Source organism: Lagopus muta, chromosome 5 (genome assembly GCF_023343835.1).
Source record: "Lagopus muta isolate bLagMut1 chromosome 5, bLagMut1 primary, whole genome shotgun sequence".
Taxonomy (NCBI): domain Eukaryota; kingdom Metazoa; phylum Chordata; class Aves; order Galliformes; family Phasianidae; genus Lagopus; species Lagopus muta.
The window spans coordinates 322051-340015 of record NC_064437.1 but is presented as its reverse complement, the minus strand read 5'-3'; the positions used below and the strand labels follow the sequence as shown (position 1 = coordinate 340015).

The 17965-nt window shown below is 41.8% G+C and overlaps 1 protein-coding gene across 1 annotated transcript in view; it reads left to right on the top strand.

Moving 5' to 3' along the window:
- The first annotated feature begins 2190 nt into the window (after positions 1 to 2190).
- TNNI3K (TNNI3 interacting kinase) overlaps positions 2191 to 17965 on the top strand; it is a 47427-nt gene continuing 31652 nt past the window's right edge. The window contains exons 1-13 of the mRNA XM_048944841.1: positions 2191 to 2333; positions 2929 to 3037; positions 4377 to 4462; positions 5928 to 6025; positions 6518 to 6628; positions 7928 to 8026; positions 9498 to 9636; positions 11995 to 12139; positions 12220 to 12324; positions 13352 to 13446; positions 14094 to 14243; positions 15773 to 15859; positions 17089 to 17145. Of these exons, the coding sequence (XP_048800798.1) occupies positions 2294 to 2333; positions 2929 to 3037; positions 4377 to 4462; positions 5928 to 6025; positions 6518 to 6628; positions 7928 to 8026; positions 9498 to 9636; positions 11995 to 12139; positions 12220 to 12324; positions 13352 to 13446; positions 14094 to 14243; positions 15773 to 15859; positions 17089 to 17145 (1321 nt within the window). The 5' untranslated portion in view covers positions 2191 to 2293. The remainder of the gene's footprint in view (positions 2334 to 2928; positions 3038 to 4376; positions 4463 to 5927; positions 6026 to 6517; positions 6629 to 7927; positions 8027 to 9497; positions 9637 to 11994; positions 12140 to 12219; positions 12325 to 13351; positions 13447 to 14093; positions 14244 to 15772; positions 15860 to 17088; positions 17146 to 17965) is intronic.

Below are 17965 nucleotides of genomic sequence, written 5' to 3'. Positions count from 1 at the left end.
GCTTCCTCCTGCTTTAGTTCTGTAACGATGTATTTGAACGCCCTGCTCACGTGACGTACCTGAGCATTACCAAAAATTGCACAGCTTAGTATTACATCTGCAATTACATCTGAATACTCACTGAGAAAACATTGCTCTTGACGTTTCAGTGCCCCTTGGACGTATGTTAATTAGAAATGGGCTAACCCTGATGTCGGTGTAGTTCTCCCTCTGGTGTTTGTTTGTAAACAGGCTCGGCTGTTATTAATTATTCCCCTGGATTCAGGTGTCCTCACACAGCCCCGGGCCAGCCTCCAAGCACTTCCAGAGCTGTTCTGAGAGCACAGGTGATAAAGAACAAGCAGATCTGCCTTTTTTTAACAGCCAAAGGGGAAAACCCGAAGGGACGGATCACAGAATGCTCAGAAAGCTCCGTGTGTCACCAAGTTCCTAGCCCAGGTAGTGGTGGGAGGCACCTGGCCGAGCATCCTGCAGGCTCGTGGGCTGGGGGGTGGCCAGAAGTTTGTTCCTGGGCTGCACAGCCACGGCTGCCCTCAGGAGAGGGAAGAAAAGCTGCACTAAGGTAACAGAAGCAGTGGCAGAGCAGGTAACCATAGGGTGCTGTTTTTACAGCCCTCCTCGTTGCTTGGCAACTGGATGTGGAGGATCAGTTCAGAGGCTGGTGCGCTTTGCAAATATTTGGTCACGTATCACAGGGCATCTTGTCAGCAGGTCAAAGTCTTCCAAAATACGTCCTTGGTTTTATGTGTAAATCAGTGCAAATACAAGGATGAGCTCACGGTGTGCCAGGAGCTATCATGGGAGTTCGAGTTTGTTTGTGGTGGGATGCAGCTTGCTAGAGATTTGATGTATGTGTACTATATTTACATATCCTCTTGCCTGAAATCCTCAACTGAGAAGACTAAACAGAACAACTGTCAAGGTCAATCAGCAGGCTTTAAATATATTTGTGTGTGTGTATGTATCAGGATACAAATATAAAGTAAATTTTAAAAAGCAATCAAAGAAGAAGGAGATACAGAAAAGAGCAGAAATCCCAAAGTGGGATGAGAAAATGAGTTTGAAGTCTTCCTGTTTGAAGGGAAATGGATGTGAAAGGTGCAGACATAGACGAGCAGATCTGTGCTAACCAGATTAAAGGAGGTTTGGATTATGTGAGTGGAAAGCAGCACTATTTTGCTGTTGACCAACTTTCTTGCATGGCTCTTAAGCAGAAGCTCTTAGAGGAATCATCTGTGCACACAGTATCAGTTTATTATGACATGGTTTCTTTGCTTGTATATGTAAGCACGAAGTCCTGTCTACTTGGACCATGGATTTTTTTAATGCATTTCTATGATGCTGAGTGCTGACTAAAATGCTAACAAGGATGTCAGCATGATGCATATCCATACAGGTCCTGGCCCTTTGCTGATTAGTGCACAGTCTGCTCAGAATGTGAGCAAAGCAGCTCAAACATCCTCTGTTCTGGGGAAAACTCCAGCGGGAGCAGGGCCAGAGCACAGCAAAGAGCCTCCCTCCTTAGCAGTCAGTCTGCATGGCTGATAGGCCTGCTTTCTCCAGGTCGTGTCCTTCATTTGCAGCCTGACAGACATGCTGGCCTGTGGAGCTGCAGCTGTGTGGCTGTGAAGGGGCAGCTTTGCTGTGGTTCTCTGCCTAAGGACAGAAAAATGCAAAGTCAGCGTACTGAATTCCTGACAGCAAACTCAGCTCCGGTTTTACTTGGAGGGATGTCCTCAAAATGTAGCAACATGTGCAAATGTTACCAAAGGGGAAGAAGTCAGTGTTCCCTGGTATGATACAATGTATACGTTACAATTAAAATACTCAGGTTCTCCAAAGCCATCCTGTGTGCTGCAGCTGCTGTTAATGTTACCAGTTGAGATCTTCTCTGTTGTCTTCAAGCCAAGGACCCTCAGCGCTCCTCGGGGATCCCAAAAGACTGTTTGGGATTCAACCTCATTAACGCCTTTCTCTGTACCAAATTGGTAACCAGCCACCAAATTGCCTCCTCTCCTCCAGTTTTATGTATGCAGCAGACGAGAGCAAACATTTCTATTGAAACGGGCAGTCGATTTTTAAAGAGGCTGATGAGGTACCTGCGCTATTTTGTCACACTTGGCAGCACGTGCTGCTGTGCTCCGTGCCATTGTTGCATGACATTCCATTGGCACAGGGTTTATTTTTAGCCAGAGACCATCAGGGTGTTTTTCAGCAGGGCCGTCGCTGCTCTTGAGCGAGGAATCGTATTACTGCAAGAACTCTGCTGAAACAAAGAAGATACGTTGAACAAATGGGAAATTACAAATCTAGACCAACCCAAACTTGCACTGGTAATTAACACTGCTGTGATTTTGTTAAGCTGTAGTGTGCCTTGCCTCCATCTGCAAATGATGGAATATCATCGCAAATTTACCCTTGAGTTCAAGGGTAAGGTATTGTATTGTTCTTAGCTGACAGGAATAGCAGCTTAGTCCATATCTGTCTGTTAAAGACGAAACAAAGTAAATCTGCTGCACTGTCGTGTAAGGTCGTATTAGTTTACATTATTGTGTTAGCTCATACTTCATTAGAAAAGCCTTAAAAGTTTAATCTGTCTGTGCTGTGGATGTATGCTAAGATTTAGGAAATAAGAACTAACAAATGAAACCTGTGGTTGAAGTTTTCTCTTGTTCAGATTAAAAATACTCCTGACAAGGATTCGGATGTACTAGCAATCTACGAAATCAGTCCATATGTGTCTGTGTTGGCTGCAGTAAGAATGGATTAATGGCTGTAACGTTTTAATTAAGCTTTCAAGCTTCGGTAGAGCAGCACAGGAATGGTGTGTAACTGTGTTTAGAAGCGCAGTGCTCTGCTGGTGGGACACCGCAGTCTGAGTCCCTGCCTTCTGTATGTTTTGAAGTGTTTCTGTTTTGTTGCTGACAGATGAATGGAAGAAGAAAGTCAGTGAATCGTATGCTATAATCATAGAGCGATTAGAAGATGACCTGCAAATCAAAGACAAGGAGCTGGCAGAACTGAAGCACGTTTTTAGGTAAAATACTCAGGAAATCTGCTCATGAATGCCTACTGAAGGAGTATTTGCTATTGAGCAGCATTTTCAGTTTCAATTGTTTTCTTACAGAAGGAATTTCACACCTACAGAATGCCTGTTCTTTAATGTCTATTTTTGGGGATACGTGGGTAAGAGTCACACAGTACCAACATTAGTGGCTATTAATTACTAATGCCAATATTTTAGAGCAAACGACTATATTCTTTTGCAAACAAATTATCTTTAAAGGTACATCTGAGTTTATGACATGCTTAAGTTTTGCTGTGTGCTGCTTTAGACAGGAATTTTTCTGAAGTAATACAGTTTGAAGGAACACACAAACAGGTCATCTTTGAAAGTGAAACTCCAATCCCTGCCTGCAGCCGCCTTCTAGAACAGCAGGAACACTGACGCACTGACAGCCGTGCTCCTCAGCAGAGTGGCTCTCTCACATCCTCACCATCCAAAAAGCTCATAGAATCATAGCATTGCTCAGGTTGGAAAAGACCTTAAAGATCATCAAGTCCAACCACAGCCCAAGCGTACTGACCTAACTCTAGGGAAATGAGCAGTTAAATAATGTCAGGCATCAAAGCCACTTAGAAAGAAAAAAGAAAAGAGTGCTTCTCAAAATAAACCATGAATTCACAACCTGAAATGACAATACATTGAATGCTAAACTGTCAAAGGCAACATACAGTCCTTAAGAAAGTTACAGCTACACATGTAAGGCTTAAAAAGGCAACGACCAGCATTGTTTGTGCTCCTGTCGGGTTCCCATGTCTGTGCATCAATGTAATGATTTTGTTGTGTTTCTTTGCATGTTTTCAGGAACACAGACGTTCTTTCTGAAGGCCTCCCAGGTGTTCTTTCGACTTACCTTAATTGCCACCAGTTCTGTGCTTATGTCCTGTTCATCAGTGTAGAATGAATACTTCTTTGTATTTTTTAATCTTTATTTTTAAATCAATGAACAAACTGTCCTCTTTTTTCATTAATTATAGAAAGAGTCTTATCTATAAGGAGAGCTTTCTGCTCTTTCTTTTCCTCTATTTTATCAGGGTTTAGAAGGAATGCACTGATTAGCAGGACGGTACTGGTAGCAGGGTGTTCAGGGAGCAATTCAAGTTAGGCTCAGGTTTAATTTGCTGAAAGATAAATCTGGATCCCCACTTGTTGTCAGTAAAGCATTTCTAGGTTTACAGAGTGCAAACTGAATCTAAATTTAGCCCTGTGTCTGCAAAAGCTTCAATTGAGATTTCTCTTGTAAACGTTTTCCAAATGAAATAAATTCTACCAAAGGATGAAAACAGTAATCCTCTGAAAAATCTTTCTTCAGCTCTGATGAAGCCTTCTGCAAAGTCAATTTAAATTACCGCACAGATAATGGGCTCTCTCTTCTTCACTTATGCTGCATATGTGAGGGTAGGTATTTCAAGCATCTTATTTACACGGTTGGTATTTGTCTGTAATGACTGTCAGGAGGATTATTATATTTTCAATTTCTTGGGTTTGTCCTCACTGGCATTTGGTAATTACCTGTAAGCATTACCTTCAACCCTGTTTGCCAACAAGACTGAAGCAACTTACACTGAACCACATTACGACTGATCCGTTGGTCCAAGAGAAGTTGTGGGTGATAATTTGTCATGTCTTTATTACAAATGTTCAATTAATTCATCTCAATTGCTATATGCATTGGTTCATTACTCTTTACTCATTGTGTAGTACTTTTATACAATTATGTATGGTGTATTTGCTATAGATTTCAGGATATGGAGCTAGTTTGAATGTATTTGCCATCCACAAAGCCTGCATTTTTCTAGTACAGTGGAAACACCTGCACTGTATATCACAGTAGTTAGAAGAGTAATTCAAGTGCTCTAGTCAGAAAATACGGGTTGATAGGACTTTTGCAGACAGCGAATCCTAGTATGCAAGAAAAGACTGCAGGGTGACTTCTGGAATGTTCATAAAAACACACAAGTGGTGCAGTTTTCCACTCTGATCCACATTGCTGCTTGGCCAGTCATTAGTTTATGCACACATGTGGCATCTGTTCCACTTGCTAAGAGAGACAGAGAATTTTGCCATAAGGTTTCAGCCCCACAAGGTATGCAACAACAATATACAGATAAGATTTGGTCAGCCTTAGATCAAGGAGGACCTGATCTTGCACTGCTGAACAGAAAAAGAATCTTTAAACTTGATTTCAGAGCGTGCAGGTTCATCTTAAAGACAACATCAGCATTTGGTAACATAACAGCAATTGATGGAGTTAGTGAAAGGAAGTTAAAGAAAATGCACAATATTGATTAATTAGGTGCAATATGTGAACACCTCAGGGTTGAAGAGAAGTTATTAGACTCAGCACTGCCCTCAAACATTGCCATGATTATCCAGAAGGAGGTATGTTTTTGAGACCATCACTACATCGGAAAGATAGGAATGAAGTTAGTTGCCCATGCCGATGGCCACAGCATCCCTCAAAACTGCTATCCTGCAGTAATTCGTAGGCAGAGGGAGAGCAGGGCTGCGTTTCTGAAAGGACAGAAGAACTCTGGCTGAGAAGCCAGTGCTCCAGGAAGCATCTGTTAATTTATGCAGTTCTTTGCAGCGTAGTCTGGATGTTAAAAGAGAATTCTGCTTCTTTAGAAGTTCAACCCTCCTTAACCAACCCTTGTTGAATTATGAACAGTAAGGCTGCGCGTGGCCAGGTCTGCTGCTGTCAGTGGGTAAGGAAATGGCACCCAATTTGATTCTGAGGGTGCAATATTTCATGAACCTGTTTCTCTCTGTTGTCAAACTCACACTGACATTTATTCCTACGCGTGGCTTTTTGTTGTGGTGTGTGCGTAAATGACTCCGCTTTCCAACTTTCCTTTTAAAGGTAACAAATCACATATAAGAACTCTTATGCTAAAAGGACTGCGCCCATCCAGATTAACAAGAAATGGATTTACTGCTCTGCACTTGGCAGCTTATAAGGTAAATTATTTTGCATGAAGTGATGACAGGGAATCAGGAGGGATTAGCTTTAGTTGTCTGCCCTCTCCAGCTGAACTCTCTAGGTGCTACTTCTAGAGCAAATATCAATTTTACATTTACAGTGTGCAGGAAAGTTACCTACAGAGAGCACATGCATGGGAAATCAGCATATGCTTTTGCACTGTCATCATGAGGATATCATGTTGCTTTAGAAATGTTGATTAAATTCTGCACTGCATCTTAGGATAGAGGAGCATTCTTTCTTATTGCTATTGCTGTTATTGGTGCAAAGAAGGCTCTGAATTCCCAAGGCAGCAATGTCTTACATTTTGCCAAGAGCTTTAGGAATGGAAAGAAAGATGTGAGCAGCAGCATTTGGAATTCTGTCTGAATGTAGGAGGAAAGACAGTCTCGTATTTATTTTCAATATACGGAAGGGCCAGCTTTGTTTGCTACTGCAGAAATAAGATGCTTTATGTGCACACTCCATAGGACAACGCAGAACTCATAACAGCACTGCTGCATGGCGGAGCTGACGTTCAGCAGGTTGGATATGGAGCTCTGACAGCCCTTCACATTGCCACCATAGCTGGGCATCACCAGGTGAGTTTCCCCTTTTCTCTGTGGGAAATGATCTGTGAGTGCAGCATCTCTGACTACCTGTAGCAGAAGCAACCCTGGGGAGATCATTATGTTTCAAGAGGTCGCTACCTGAATCTTTCCTTACGTGTTTCATCAGTGGCCTGCTTAACTGAATGGACCAGCTAAGGAAGATACAAAAGCTTACTGTGGTCTCACATCTGTCCTCATGTCTTACACGATAGTGCGTATGTATTGGCAGTCACATGGGAAGAAATATATTTCGATTTAAACTGTGTAAAGAAATAATCCCTCAACACTAATGTTGCTTAGTAACAGGCTCTAGCTGCCTGAGTTCTGGTGAATGACATGGATTTAACTGACTGGTTGAATTGCTGCAGGTATGAAATGAATCAATAGCCTTAAGTTAGACAGCAGTTGAGAGAACTGTGCATCATCATAGCTGGGATTAATTGGCGTCATCGGGGGAAATCTCAGTGGGAGGTACGGAGTGCAGAGCACAGCACCAAGATGGCTGTTTCCCCTTCTGTGACTTCCGCAGATTGCCAGGGAACTGCTTCCCTGCAGGTGACTCACAGCCCAAAGCTTTTCATCATCATTAGAAAACTTCAGGAAGTTTCATCAGAATGAAGTGCAGAACTGCCCACGTAACCCAGTTGCCAGCACTGAACGTGCATGGGCTCCTTTGTGCTTCAGAGAAACAAAAAAAGATTAGCAGTTCTGCAGGCTTCAGAAAATAATCCAAAGCAGCTTCATTCAGGCTTGCATTCTGCAAGTTATTCAGATAGCCCATGTTTGGTGATTACTGGCTGTTAATGACAGCAATGGCCTCCTGGAAGTCCAAAACCAACTGCTGATTGGAAAGAAACACTTAGGGTTATTTATCAATGCCACAGGCTTATCAACTCCTAGAACACATTTGTGCACAGTGAGGATTGGCCTAATTTAAAAGGATTTTCTATTTTGTTTTATTTACTTCTGAAAACTCTGATGAGTTTACGGCTCCTCGTTCAGGACGATTAAAAGAAAATAAAAGGACAGACTCATTTCTACTCCTCCTATTTTGTAAATCAGGCTTTTTACTTGCAAACACATCTTCAGCCTGATTTGTAAAGCATCAGTGACATTCAGCGTTCAGTTAATTTAAGTTTGCCACTCTTACATGTTGCACTCAGCTCTTCCCCTGTGTGGGCTTAGGGCTTTTTGTTTCTTTTAAACTGGCGATATCTTGAAATCCTGTTTTACTGCCTGACTCCATTTGTATGCTGCTTCTAATAGGAATTTCTCTTTGTATTCTTCTAGGCTGTCGATATTCTTTTGCAGCATGGAGCTTATGTGAACGTTCAGGATGCGGTTTTCTTCACCCCGTTGCACATTGCTGCTTATTATGGCCATGAACAGGTAACATGGGGCGGGGGGGAGATTTCAGTAAGATAGAAGGTGGAGCAGTACAGGCAACTGTAAGTCTATTCTTACACATTTGCATTGCAATTCAGGGGGATCACTGTGAAAGGCTTTCATACACTTAAGTCAGTCTCTGGTTGCCCTTGAGTCTGAATTTTAACAGGAAATATCTGCACTCAATCCTCTGTGCTGGACCCTAGAACGAATTGGTGTCTTCCCTTCTAGCCCTCTTGAAACAAGTGATTTTCTAGCCAGAACTGATTATTTGCAAACAGGCTACGACTAAGAGATTTACTTCATTTGTTGCTTTTTTTATCCCATATTCCAGAGACTGCATTGGGAGTAAACTGCCTTAAGGCTCTGCAAGGAGGTGCACATCATGTGCCAGTAATAATTAAATGTAATTTCTGCCGTTTTCATTGGAATTCACAAATTAAGTTGTGGCCACTTTTATGTTCACAGAAAAAAAACATGATTTGGAGAGCAGGATTTTCCTTGAGATGTTGTGCATACAACAAGTCCAGGTGCATTTGTTTCATTCACACAGGTCACAGATTCACTGAAACGTAATCTCAAACCCTGACCAAAGCAGGCATTGAATCTTCTAATTCTTTTTTTTTTTTTTTTTTTTTTTTAATAGAAAAATTATGCATATAGTTAATTAGCAATCCTTTCAGTTGCCCTGAACAGTCCTTTTTTGTAGAATATAATAATGGGTCTGTTCTGGCTTACGTAAGTAATTCTCTACACCTCTCTTTAGCTAAAATAATGTATTCTGGCCAGTTTTCATGTATCAAAGGATGAACTCTAGATATGTATAGAATAGAATGTATTTTTCAGTTCAGTGTCATCTTTCTTGGAGTGCATTGGGACTTGGAGGAAAAGCTTTCAAAAGAACAGAGTTCAGATAGAGAGATGATGGAAAGGACTGCACTCCTGTGATCAAGTGACAGCAAGGCTGCGAACCAAAGAAGTGCTCCTGAGATCCTTCTTTCATATACAAGCACCTCACCACCCAGGCACGTTAGGAAGCACCTTGTATGTTGGACTGAGAGATTAGTTTCCTTATCTGCCATAAAGCACTCAGAACAAACCATTGCTGTCCTGTGAAGTGATGTGAGGAGAGCATCTGGTGCTTTTGTGGTCATAAAAGAAGCTTGAGAACAGTTCTGACCTGGGTGTGGACTTCAAGGGCTTTTACTTTAATATCTGGGTGGTCATTTAAACAAATGCAGGCCTGGTGTCCAGCCGTTCACCACACATCCCATCTTAGATAAGAAATATTTTTGTGAGCATTTTAGTATTTCCGTAGACATGTAACTCAAACGTAAGTTTCCTATTGGATCTCCTCTCCCCATTCCAACTTTAAAGAGGTGTGCACATAAAGTATTACCCAGTGCATTGTTCTGATTGTGCCAAAAGACTGATTTTCATGTGATATTCTAATCAACACTGATGAACTGCTTAGGTAACTCATCTCCTGCTGAAGTTTGGAGCTGATGTGAATGCAAGTGGGGAAGTTGGAGACAGGCCTCTTCATTTAGCTTCTGCCAAAGGCTTTCTCAATATCACAAAGCTCCTGATGGAGGAAGGAAGCAAAGCTGATGGTAAGAAAAATCATTTTAAAAAATCAACTTTATCGCTGTATTCTAATAGGCAGAGCCAGGTCTTCAATATTGAGTTTCTCTTCCTAACAGTCTGTGTATTTGTTCTTCTGTTGTCTCTGGACAACTGAAACAAAAGAAAGAAAAAAAAGCAATTGAGGAGCTTTTCTTCACTTATTATGTGTGCTTGGTTTGAGCTGCCATCTCATTGCATTCTGTTTCCATGAATAACTCATAGGTGACAAACAACAGCAGAAAACAAAATTAAGATTTACATACAAGGCAACATTACTGAGACAGTACTTCAGGGAAGACTTGGCTGTGTAATATATATCTCCAATCAAGTAACTTAAATGTAGTAAACTTGCAGTGAATGGGATACAGATGAAGGATTTTAAATCAAATCTTCAGAGCAGTTGACTTAAAATAATTCAGATAAGACACTGCAAATGGTTCACAAACAAAATAGGAACAGAGACTGAATCTTTTCAGCTCACCTTTCATTGTGCTACACAAGCTTCATATCCTTCATTGTGGAATTCTTACTTACAATAAGAGAAAATGTGTGAGAGATGCACAGTGGGCTGAACTGTGACAAAAGTCCTCTTGTTTATTTATGTGTTCTATGAACGTTAGGTAGCAATTAAAACAAAATCCATCACCCGATGTTGAAGGTGTTTTCTTCACCTCTTGTAGGATATATAATTACAAGAACCTGACACCATTTCTAACTGCAAAGTGAAGGAGAAGATGCACAATTCCTTCCTCTGCCCCTCTTACAGCTTGTTGTGCTGTAGAAGCTCGTGACCCTGACACCCCTCGTGTCCTTCAGGCCATTCTCTGGGTACACACTGTAAAGCACTGACATTTATTATTACAAAACTTTGACATTTATTTCCTTCTTATTTATTGCACTTCACAATGAATCTGTCTGGCACCACATCACAATAAAAAAAAGAAAGCCTAACATGTCACATCAATCCATAAAGTGAAAAATAATCTTAGGATAGCAAAATAAAACAATTTCCTTTTTTCACTCCCTTGTACGTAAGGCTGCTAGAAAGGTTGGTGAAGGCAGTTAATGAAATTTGCAGACCATGAGCTTGGTAGGCTTTTTTGTTTGTTTATGTGGCCAATTTTTTTTAGTCTGGAGCATAATTCATCTTTGGAATTCTCTGTCAGAGGACATTGGGAAGTCGTAAGTTCAGTTCAGCTTAAAGGACTGCCCATTTCTGTGAGCATCCAGCATTACTTCAGAAAAGTTTCTAACAGCCTTTTATTCTAAGATTCATTTTTCCTTTTCGTCACAGAAAATCATGGCAAGAAAGAACCTCAGAACGCATGCAGTGTGCCCTTTGTCCAGGGAAAGTCAGCTATAGGAAATATTTGTACCTAGCAGTTGTTAAAAACCTGCATATTGCAAGTCTGGACACTCCTAATGGGCATATTACTCCTCAGTAGTCTATTAATATCAAAGGTTTTTGAATTGAGAGCAAAATGTCAGACAAAGTGGACTGGATTTGTCAGCTCTTTCAATTATGACATCAATCAGTTATGCTGTTCTTTACCTAAATATAGGGAAAAAAGTACTAACAATCGCAGAAAGTATGTTCAACAAATAGGGATAAGTACAGCTCTGCTAACTGTAATATTCTATGTCTCTAATTTTGCCCATTCTAACATATAATTCCATGCTGTTTAAAAGAACGCTCCCATCCTCTGAAATACGCCGTGAGGAATGTTAAGCACGTGTATAATCATCCTCAGAGGGGAAAATAAATGTTGAACAGCATGGAAACTCTGGAATTCCAGAAATTTCAATAAATTCTCCCTTTCCTCTTTTACTTTTTATGTTTTATGCATTTATGTTTTAATAGCGTCCATTAAAATACATCCTACTGTGTCTCCTGCCTTTGTTTAAATGCATTTTCTCACTGCGTAGCTGATTTTATTCAGCTGTTGATATTCTAAGAAGATAATATAGTGCTTAAAAACAATTACATTCGTACACGTATCCTGAGTTTGCTTAGCATTGTACCATACTGACAGCTTTCTAAAGGGGACAGTAAGTCTTGTTCCACTCCTGAAAGTCTGTATGAAAACATTCCGTCCTGGAATAAAGCAGTTATGTACTCTAAGCCCAGAAAATTGTCTGGATGATGCACTGCAGCGGACCCTAAATAGTGCCATTCTGATGTGTAGCAGCTCGCAGAAATTTCAGTTTTAAAGAAAAAGAACCACCAGTACTTTGAGAGGTTTCATAATATAGCTGCAACATACATAAAGCTTTATTAAATGCTCAAAACAGCTTATGCTAAATATAAAATACTTCCTTTGCTCTCTTTCCGGGTGCAATGACAGTGAATGCTCAGGACAACGAGGACCACGTTCCTCTGCACTTCTGCTGTCGATTTGGGCACCACGAGATTGTCAAGTTCTTACTGCATAGCAGCTTTGAAGTTCAGCCCCACGTGGTTAACATCTATGGGGACACACCGTTGCACCTGTGAGTTGCGTGGGGAGCTCCGTTCTCACTGATAGGGCCTAGCTGAAAAGTTGGCACCGTTAACAACCCTTTATCTCCAGTGCTTGTTACAGTGGGAAGTTTGACGTGGTCAAGGAAATGATTCAACTCTCAGGAACAGAAAGTCTCACTAAGGAGAACATCTTCAGTGAAACGGCTTTCCACAGGTGAGGGGCTTAAAACCGCCATTAGCAGCAGAATGACGTGAAGGTGCATGCAATGCAATGACCGAGAAGAATCACAGCATGGCCTGGGTTGAAAAGGAGCACAACGCTCATCAGTTCCAACCCCTGCTGTGTGCAGGTCGCCAACCAGCAGCTCAGGCTGCCCAGAGCCACATCCAGCCTGGCTTTCAATGCCTGCGGGGATGGGGCATCCACAGCCTCCTTGGGCAGCTTGTTCCAGTGCCTCACCACCCTCTGGCTGAAAAACTTCCTCCTCATATCCAACCTAAACCTCCCCTGTCTCAGTTTAAAACCATTCCCCCTTGTCCCATCACCATCCACCCTCACAAACAGTCGTTCACCTCCTGTTTATCTGCTCCCTTCAAGCACTGGAAGGCCACAATTAGGTCTTCCTGCAGCCTTCTCTTTTCCAAGCTAAACAAGTCCAGATCCATCAACCTTTCTTCACAGAGCCAAATGTTCAAGAACCAAATGTCTCTGCAACAACCAGATGAGTGAGGGATAAAGCAAGGAGCTCAGCATGGATAAGAAGTTCACACCTTGATATATGGGAGAGGACGAGAGTGAGGAGAGAGAGAAAGAAATGTAGGAAGGGCATCAGGTTCATCAGCACCTCTTTGGGTAATGGCTTCTCCTGCTGCCTGCTTTTGAAGCTGGTGTTGGAGTTCTGCCCAGAAACCTCCTGGATTCCAGACATTCTGACCTGGAAATGAGGCGGCAGAACAGTTTGATCACAGCACTGTGAGGCTGCAAAGTGCTGGTTAAGGCACATGCTGTAAGGCAGTGTATTAATTTTGTATACTGTGCAAAATCAATTTATACAAGAATAATTAGAATGCTTATGAGGCAAGAGAAATGAACATATTTGCTTTTGTAGATTAATCATGCATTTACACATCTCTAAAAGTCCTCTACTGCAATCTCTCTGTCACTCTCCTGAAGCCTTTGGCTACACAAAGTACTTACATTCCCGTGCTGCAACGTTCACTTTTCCTTCCATTTTTTGCAGTGCTTGCACCTATGGAAAGAACATAGAACTTGTAAAATTCCTTCTGGACCAGAATGTCGTAAGCATCAATCACCAGGGAAGAGATGGACATACAGGTAACATCATCACCCTTATTGTGTGAATCATACACCAGCACCACAAAAATTGGAACCTATACACAGTCAGGATTTCCAAGGTAATTAACACAGTAAGTCAGTGATCAGCATCCAGTTACCACTCAAAGAGATCTCAATTTCTTTTTTTTTTTCCAATTGATTTAGCTAAAAGGCACAGAAAAATACAAAGAGCTCAGTGAGAACGAGTGGAGCTCATTAGCCTGTATATGAATGGTAAAACCTGATGTAAAGTGATTGCCCTGCAGCTGGGCTTCTAAGCAGCCTCAAGAATTGGTCCTCAGTGTTATTCTGCTAGGGAATGTGGGGTGCTGTGTCTGAAGGGCTGCCCCCCTCACACCCAGACAGCAGATGAAGACAAAAAGAGTGGCTTCTTTGTTTCTACTAGCTCTCCTTGCATACAGAGCTGTTCAGTGTGATTTGCAGGTGGGAGAGTAAACGCTGTCACGTTGTGTAGCAGGCAATGGATCGGTTCTTGCAGTGCAAACTTGTTTTCAGCTGTTGCCTTGGGTGTTTGTTTGGTAATATATTCCTTTATCAGGTAAATCGGTCTGTGCTCCATCCGTGTTGACACAAGTTCTAAGATCTGTTCTGACAGCTGTGCTTCCCACACGTCTCTGATGTTCTAGGACTGCACTGTGCTTGCTACCATGGCCATATTCGTCTGGTGCAGTTTTTGCTGGATAATGGAGCTGATATGAATCTGGTCGCTTGTGATCCCAGCAGGTCCAGTGGAGAAAAGGATGAGCAGACCTGCTTGATGTGGGCTTATGAGAAAGGTATTTCTGTTTTCTATGGAAATCTACAGAGGAACAGTACGGGCAGGGGATAGGAGTACAGAATTACCCCTCAGGCCCCATTGGCTGAGCGCTCAGCAACTGTTTTCCGCTTCCTGGCATGAAGGGTTGTAACAACAAGCCCTTGTGTTTATCTTCTCATATATCAGTTGTACATCAGTTTAATTCAACACAAACTCAAGGACAGCGGTATTTATGTGCTGCTAAAACAGCAATCATAGAGCCTGTTCAGAAAAGGCCTGTGGGATGTGCTTGAGGAGTTTTAATATTATTGCTGAAGGAGGCATTACAAGGAACAATACATCAGGGCCAGCAATCTTCATTTCTTGTAAGGTCAGAGCAGGGAATCTCCCCTTGCTGTTAAGCTTTGCCACACATTAGCTGCACATTGGGTTCTGGCAGAAGGAACAACTGCAGGAGGGGACTCTGTGATAAGAGCCCAGGACTTGAAGGGGAATGGTTTTAAACTGAGACGGGAGGTTTAGGTTGGATATGAGGAGGAAGTTTTTCAGCCAGAGGGTGGTGAGGCACTGGAACAGGTTGCCCAAGGAGGCTGTAGGTGCCCCTGGAGGCATTCAAGGCCAGGCTGGATGTGGCTCTGGGCAGCCTGGGCTTCTGGTTGGCGACCTGCACACAGCGGGGGGTTGGAACTGGATGAGCGTTGTGCTCCTTTGCAACCCAGGCCATTCTGTGACTCTATGACCTGCCCATGTTGGAGCAGAGCCAGTTCCTGCTGCTCCTGAGGGAACCCATTGCTATGGAGCTGAGCTGTGAGCAATGCTGGGTGCACCTTTGGGGGAGCAGGATGAGGGAAGAGGAAAAACCTGCACAGCAGCAGTGGGAAAAAGTGCAAGTTCAATTTCGACCTTCCAAGGCACTGCAAATCTGTCATGAGAATGACTGTAATTAGTAAAACAGACTTCAGGGCCCTTTTAAAAACATCACGTTGGCGAAATATTCTGCTCAAAACATACTGAGGGAAAATTCAGCTTTGAAATGTTTAGAAGAGACTTTTGAGCGTTACCAAGCAGAACCTGGCACATCGGGCATTCGGAAGATGGAGCATTGTGCTCACACAGCTCTGCTCCTCCCCAGGCATCATGAGCACAGCAACTGTCTGCAGCAGTACAGAGTGCACGTCCTGTGCAGTTTGGGACGTAACACTGGAATGCTTTCAGGCACTGGTTTCCCTTGCACGGCTTATTGAAAGCTGTGATCCACCTCCATTTAAGGATTTCTGAAGCAGGTGGTTTTTCTATTGCCACATGTCATGTCACTGCTAGGCAGACTTATGAAAATAACTTTTTTACTTTTATTGGCTGATATTTTCCTGTATTTCTGTAATTAAGAATTACGTTAGGTTGTAGATGAGCGCTGTTTTATCTTCATTTACATGTTTTAGATACACATAGTTCTGTTTTTATATGTAAAATCCATGGATTTTGTATAAATGTTTGGATATTTTAGTGACAATTAGGCTTACCTGCAAGTCCTTGTACCTCCTTTCCCAGGTCACGATGCCATTGTGACCCTTCTGAAGCACTACAAAAGGCCTCAGGATGAATCACCCTGTAACGAATACTCCCAGCCTGGAGGAGGTATGGTCTGAGAGGTGGCTTTAATCCCAACTGAGTGCTCCCATCCAAAGAGGGCTGAATCCCTGGGGTGTTCCACTGATGTCAGGGAGCTTTGGATCAGTTCTGTCTGGCACAAATCAAATCAGTGTCATGCAAATCACCATTTCCCATCTTACACATTGTCTATTTCTGCCCAAATTCTCCCTTTACCCTTAAATAAAATTATCATTTTGTATTGCTCAATAGAAAGAGAAGCTAGAAGCTGACAGGTGGTAATTCCCCAGCAACTACTTACACCTTTCTACATCCCTAATACTTTGTTTAGCCATTCTTTTTTTGCTGTCTGCCTCTGATAGTTTTTTCATTGCCAATACTACTGGATTTCCATACTTGGTCCCCTTCATATTTTTATATATTTGAATATCTAAGTCTCCCTTGGGAAGAATTTATTACCCTGCTTGCTACAAAGTTACTCATTTTTATTGGCTTTGAAATGCCAATAACACAAGTAGATAAACAAAACATTTTACAGTGAATTGAGAATGCTGTCTGCAGAGAAGATAAATATATTACACACTGTGTGTTGTCCAGGTCATTGCTTCTTCCTACCATGGAAATGGGAAAAGCCCTACAGCCAACAGCAGGCTCTGTCTCCTTCTTACATGTCCAGCTCTGCAGAGCTGTATCACCTCTTCCAGGTTTAGGTATAGGGTACCTGGAATGCATGTAAGTCTACAGGAAACTGAGTTTATGCATGCATTGGAAATCCATTTGGGTGTTAGCACAGCTGAATTTTTAATGCTGATTGTTAGAAATAATTCAGCTGCCATTTAAGTAGAAGAACAAGAAGTGATGGTTTTGGTACACAGACAGATCTGAGGTCTTCTGAAAAATCAAGTCAGGGAACTGAGCAGAGCCATTTGCTGGCAGCCCAGTTATCAGAATTCTTTATCTGATCTGAGTGCCTTTACAAAGCCTGGCTGATGCAAAAGACCACAATTTTTGTGTTAGGTCTTCTTTACATTAGCAAAAGGTGGTATTGTTCAGTGTTCAGTAAAGCTACAGACAAATTGCTTTCAAGAATTCAGCAGTGTAACAAGTCACAGTCCTATGTGTGTGTGTTTATATATGTTTCCATCTGGTGTTTTTGCTGTGGCTTTTCTCTAAGCAGTCACCTGCTTGTGGATCTATCAGTGTATTTGTCAGTATGCTTTGAGTTCCACAGAACTAATGCTGTTCTTTTATTTCAGATGGTTCCTATGTGTCAGTTCCATCCCCCCTGGGAAAGATTAAAAGCATGACCAAAGGTATTCTCAATGACCAATGGGCAAAACTCAGAGCTTTGTATTCTTTTACCCAAGGTGCTGTTCAGCCTAAATATGCCAGGCCAGGCTCACAATTCCTGGGTTTCTTTTTCTTCACAAATGTGACACTGCGTGGCAGCAGCTGCGTTTCCCTGGGACAGCTTTAGGAAACAGTTCGTTCAGATGTTTTCTTCTCATTGTCTGACAAAGTTCTCCACAGCACAATTCCTGTGTTTATCTCATTTTAGCTTAATAAATACATACACAAATAAATACAATTACCTTTTTAGTTGGTTCATTTATTTTGTTTTGGAGGAAAGGATGCTGCTGAAATCCCCTGTAAAATGCCTGGTTGATCTTTACAAGAAAAGTTACTTCCAAAATATATTGTGTTATTCCGAAACAAATCCAGTTAAAATGTTCAGATGAATATTCATACTTCAAAATATATCACTTTCTATGGTCCTTCCAATTTTTCAAGTATTCACTCTGTATCTAATCAAAACCTTATATCCTTTACATAGCAGCTTTTACATGCTCCACTGAGAAATATTCTGATGAATTATATAGCAATAAAGCAAATTGCCTTAACAGGGTAGAGATGTTTGTTAACATTGCAAAATTCAGATTCCAAACGTCACTAAGAAGTAGATGTGGAATAACATACACTGCATTGGTGATGAGCATTAAGAATGGAGGGAGAGGAAATTGCTCTCCATGTAAAGGATTTTATGCAATCCTTCTCCAACATGGGCAGAATATGCTCATGGGACAGTGCTCACTGGTGGTAAGATTTAAACACAAGGAACAAGGCAGCCGTAAA